Here is a 6,046-nt window from a genome sequence, read left to right as displayed (position 1 = left end):
ATATAAATTACTTTTTATTTAGGGAAGAAAATATGAAAAAAATCAACGAGAAGTCAAATGAAACACAACCAGAAAAGAAGATAGATGAGAGGTATAAATTACAATCCTTTATTTTCTAATTATATTAAATGTTCATTTGTATATACATATATGATCACATTCAATCATTATATGTTCAGCTCATCAAAGAGGCCACAGCATCAATCCCAAACTCTCCCTCTTGCTTTTAGATCTCCATACATGGTCAAATACAAAGATCTTTTTAAGGAAAGAAAACAATGAATCAACTTGTATGTGACTTTGCTTATAGTGGAGAAGATGAAAGGTAATTTGTTCATAATACATTAATTTTTTTGTTAGTTCATCGGGAAATTACTCATTTATACATTGTTTAATGTTCATTTACAATGCACTTTTTATATCATGATTGACTCAATCTCATAAATAGAGCAGAAATGAAAACACTTGGAGATGATGTACAAATAATGAATTGTGTCATAGATTCATGGGCAACAATCCTAAATCATAAGAACACAAAAAACAAGATATATTTCTCAACAATGCCACATGTAAGTTTACATCAATTATTTTTGATATTTATTAATCAACAAAAGGATTTATTAATTAATGTTTACATGTATAAAAATGCAACAAATTATGTGCATAAATAGAGTCTGCAAGGAAGGTGCAACAATGGAAAAAAGGTTTAAAGAGTTCATAGAAAGAATAGACAATGAGTTGAAGTTGTACAAAATAAAGAGCATTGTAGGATACAAACAGGTAACAAAAACACATTTTTTTTTATAATTTGTTCAATTGAAATGAATTAAATGTTCACTAACAATTTATTTGTTGTTCAGATATTTTTTCTAGTAGCAACTGCCAATCATTTTTTCGTATTGTGCATCAATCATATGAAAGATACCATCCATATCATCGACAACAGAAAGCTACCACAACATGTGTCAGTGCCTCAAAAGTATCTCGACCAACCAAATATGATTGTAAGTTAAAATTTTATAACATTGTGATAATTGACTAATTGTTTATTATATAATATTTAAATGTTCATTTTATGGTTGATGAATGTTGAATTCTATTTTGACTATTGTTTAATATAAATGTTCATTTGCTGATTGATAAATATTCATTTATTGATTAATAAATGTTCAAAACAGTTAAAAGGATTGGCTGCATACATGAAACACATTGGGTATGAAGATGCAAGTTCTATTGAAAATTATCAAATTGTATTGGAAAAAATGAAATGGCGTAGCAATGCAGACTACACAACCTATGGAGTCTACATCATGAAGCATATGGAAACTTTCATTGCTGATCCTAATGAACAATGGATTTGTAACCTGAAAGCAAACAGTGTAAGTATATCAAATGTACAATTATCTAACACATAATGTTCATTTATATAACATAGAATTATTCTTAACTTATAATTCATTCTCATTCACAGCTAGACCAAATAAGGAAACTGAGGATGCAATACACAGCTAAACTGATGCTTTTTGAAGAAAACACTGAGTCTATGATTAACAGAAGAAAAGCAAGAAAGTTGGCAAAGTAGTAGTATAAAATGTTCATTTATAAATAGCAATATAGTCATATTTCATATATAGACTGTTAGTTATTATTTTACAAAGGTTTATATTTGGATATTTCTTTTTAATCAATTTTATGTACAAACAATATTACATATAAAATGTTCATTTATAAATAGCAATATAGTCATATTTCTATAAACATTTATCATTTCAAAAATGAACCTTTATCATTTCAAATATGAACATACAGCAAGTAATTATATGAACATTTATATAAACATAAATGTTCATATTTGATCATAAATTAAAATATAATCATTTATATGTTCATAAAATGTAAAGATTCAAAATAATAAAACTATGCTAATTGATCAAATGTGAACAAGTAATGTACATATATAAATTATACAATAATCATATGTTCAGCATATATATTAAAAAATTACAAGTGTTGATAATATTCTAAATTAATGAATTGTATTAACAATAACATTTGGAAGAAACACATTATAATACCAATAATGGTGTACAACAATATATGAAATACTACAAGTATGAAGTACTAATGAGATCTCTTATTTACCGCTATTAGCTAATCTCTTAGCTACATTAGTATCAAAAAAAGCTAAAAATCTTGTAAGAACAGTAGAACGTATAAAATTGTGAAGAACCAACATGATCAATTCTTGTAATATTTGAAGCACTTTCATTATTAGCCATTGAAGCACTAGCACCGGCTTGAACATTCTTTTGAGTAGAAGGAAGAACAGTAGAACGTATAGGAACTCTTGGAGCCCTAACAACAATATTATCATTCACAGAACCAACATGCACCCTTTTCGAAACATTTGTAGATATATGTCCACTAGCATTGGCTTGAACATTCTTTTGAATAGATTGAAGAGCGGTAGAACGTATTGGAACTCTTGAAGCACTACAAGCAGCATTATCATTCACAGAACCAAAATGGACCTTTTTATGGACATTTATAGATATATGTGAATCCTTTTCCTACACAAGAAAATTAAACATTATCAGACAATTAAATATTCAATTTCTAAAAATACAATAAATAAATAAAATGATATAACCTTAGCAATAGCAGAAATATCTGGATCAACAGATATATTAGATTGAAGAGAGCTTTCACCAGTAACAACAACATTATCATTCACAGAACCAACATGCACCCTTTTCGGAACATTTGTAGATATATGTCCACTAGCATTGGCTTGAACATTCTTTTGAATAGATTGAAGAACGGTAGAACGTATTGGAACTCTTGAAGCACTACAAGCAGCATTATCATTTACAGAACCAAAATGGACCTTTTTATGGACATTTATAGATATATGTGAATCCTTTTCCTACACAAGAAAATTAAACATTATCAGACAATTAAATGTTCAATTTCTAAAAATACAATAAACAAATAAAATGATATAACCTTAGAAATAGCAGAAATATCTGGATCAACAGATATATTGGATTGAAGAGAGCTTTCACCAGTAGCCTTTGAAATAACAAATTCAAAAATATTAATAATGTACATATAAAATGGAAAGTACAAAATTCAACTATTAAACATTTTTTAGATACCTAATCGACCTCATTAAGAACACTCTGATCAGAATCCTTTGAGCTAGAAGGCATATCTACAACCTACAAATTATTATTATAAATTAATTGTTTATAAAATAATGATACAATAAAAGTAAAATAAAGAAAATAAATAAATTAACATGATGTAATGGGTTTTCCAGCACAATCAAGTCAGTAGGATCATTTATAGAATTGGCATAACTAACTGCAAATCCATTCTCATCAAATTCCTAATAAAAAAAAAACATAATGTTATGTTTAAGATAAATAATGAAATATAAATATATAAATGTTCATTCCTGAAGATATAACTGTATGTAATGAATTAAATGAACATATATGAAAAGATAAATGATCATAATTACCTGTACAACAACTTAACCTTTAGCTCTAATATATGGAGTATATATTGCCTTTCTCTTCCTCCAATTACCCTTTGCTTTGTTGCATGCCTTCTCTAAGGCACTCTTTGGCCTAAAATTCCTCTCTCCAGCAGGCCTTGATTTTGGAGGATTTTTTTATTTCATGATCAACAATTTCAATACCTTCAGCAGGCTCACTAAAATCTATAGCACCAAAAACACTCTCAACCTTTTCCTTTAAAAGGTTAAAATAACAATCAACCTCAGCCCTTGTATTCAATGAATTTTAACAACTTGTTACCAACTTTACAAATTTCCTTAGTGTTTGTGACCTCCACACACTAGTAGACACAACATTAGTTCTCAAAGTTAGTTCTTCAATACCATGACTACACATAGCAGCTTTTGTCCAGCGTTTCATTATGTACTCTTGTGGAATATTGCGCACATAATGCAAATGATATACTCGTAGAGAATGAGAGCAAAGCAAACCAGTTTCACTAAAGAACATGCAAGTGCAAAAGATTGCATGTGTTTCTTTATTAAAAACAATTTCATGTTTAATGATGTCCTTCCCAGGATGCCAAAGATGATACGAATATTCAGGAAAACGCAAACTAGAATCTTGATGATCATATGCAGTACCTTTGATGAACTGCACTTCAAAAAGCACATAAGCTTGAATAGTATACGCAGATCTTGCATGAACTAAGATCCCAATGTTAGAAAAAGCTAAATGGCTATTTCCCCTCAAATTATTGAAATCTCTGCCACCTTCTTTGCTTCTCCACTCAGAAACAACATCAAGAAAAACATGATAAAAGTCACATAGACCTTGTGTCTTATTAAGTCTTTGAGAAACTGACTTATTAGTAGTTTCACTATGTTGAGAAGATAGAATACCACCAAACCAAAACTTCTTAGAATAAGCTGGACACCACATCTCCTTTATTTTGTACAAATCACCAACCAATCATCATTTGCACAATTATATTTCACCAACATTCTGTGAAGCAAAAATGAACATTTATCATTTCAATAATGAACATACAGCAAGTACTTGTATGAACATTAATATTAACATAAATGTTCATTTTAAACAATAAATTTAAATATGATCACTTATATAACCATAAAAATGTACAGATTCCAAATAATAAAACTATGCCAAATGATCAAATGTGAACACATAATGTACATATATAAATAATAAAATGATCAAATTTTCATAATTATAAAATAGACAGAAAGTATAAAATATACTGATATTACCTTTTCAAGAAATGCTCAAACTAAGCAGGGGTTTCACAATATTTCAATAAATAGCCAAACAATCTGTAAAACCATCCAAAGCTCTCAACGCTGCAAGATGCTTCTTCGAATTTTGTTCAAGATGCCATACACATAATCGATGATGGAGAGTTGAAGGGAAAATGTTTCTTATACCAGCTGTAATTGCTTGTGCTTGATCGGTCATGATAGTGATGGGACTTTTCTTTCCCATTGAATAGAGAAATGTATCAAATAACCAATCAAAAGAATCAGTGCGCTCATTAAGAATAAAACCCATACCAAACATCACATTGTTACCATGATGGTTCATCCCTACAAAGGGAGCACAAATCATTCCATATTTATTAGTTCTATATGTTGTATTAAAGACCAATAAATCTCCAAAGTAATGAGAATCTCTGAGCATTCTTCCTTCACGCCAAAAAAACTAACTAAAGCACCACTTTCATCTTGCTCAAAATCATAATAAAAATCTGCCTCATCTACATGTCTCTTTGCAAAATACTTTATCAACTGATTGCTATCACATCCATCGAGTTTGGCAGCTTTATCACATGATAATGCATTATACACATCAGAAGCTGTAAAAGTAAGGTTAGGAGAACCACCAACCTCCTTTTTTAAAGCCCTCAAAGAATCAGAAACTTTGACTCCACTCATTTTCAATGTAGAAATAAAACGAAGTTGTTCTTCATTAACACTCCTTTAAGACCTGATTAAATGCCTCTTTTCAACAGGAATCATATCATGATTATGAACTATTTCATGTCTTGAACATGTCCAAACACCATCATGATTAACAAAAAACTGTATAAAAGCATTACAACCAGTTCGAAAAAACATCAAGCTTCTCATAAGCCCTACGATTCCTACACTTATCATCCGTATAACCCTCATTAGAACAAACAAATCGTTTCTTCAATAAGGAGCCATCTCTTCTCCACTTACTCTTCCCAACTCGGACTCCAAAACCCTTCCTAAAAGCGTACTCATTATACATTTCATAAGCTTTGTTTTCAGATTTGAATCCTTTATGCAATAATTTTGTTTTCAGATTTGAATCCTTTATGCAATAATTCAGACTTATCTGCTTCTTGATAAACAACACCATCCTTTTTTCCCACTACATAAATATGTAAAGTAAAATTATGATCAACATCAAAGCATAAAATGTACAATAACAAAACAACAAATAATCAACTATTAAAAATTTTAAAATCTAATGTAATT

The 6,046-nt window shown here is 29.4% G+C and overlaps 1 protein-coding gene across 1 annotated transcript; it reads right to left on the bottom strand.

Annotated features, from left to right (window-relative positions):
- Window positions 1–4,838: 4,838 nt before the first annotated feature.
- LOC145575512 (protein FAR1-RELATED SEQUENCE 5-like) lies at window positions 4,839–5,476 on the bottom strand. The gene is made up of 2 exons (XM_081633373.1): window positions 5,257–5,476; window positions 4,839–5,128 (listed from the first exon to the last, which is right to left on the bottom strand). The coding sequence occupies exons 1-2, from the start codon at window positions 5,474–5,476 to the stop codon at window positions 4,839–4,841; spliced, it is 510 nt and encodes a 169-aa protein (XP_081489499.1).
- Window positions 5,477–6,046: the final 570 nt, after the last annotated feature.

Source organism: Chenopodium album, chromosome 13 (genome assembly GCF_948465745.1).
Source record: "Chenopodium album chromosome 13, dcCheAlbu1.1, whole genome shotgun sequence".
Taxonomy (NCBI): domain Eukaryota; kingdom Viridiplantae; phylum Streptophyta; class Magnoliopsida; order Caryophyllales; family Amaranthaceae; genus Chenopodium; species Chenopodium album.
This window is presented reverse-complemented; position numbering and strand designations above follow the sequence as displayed.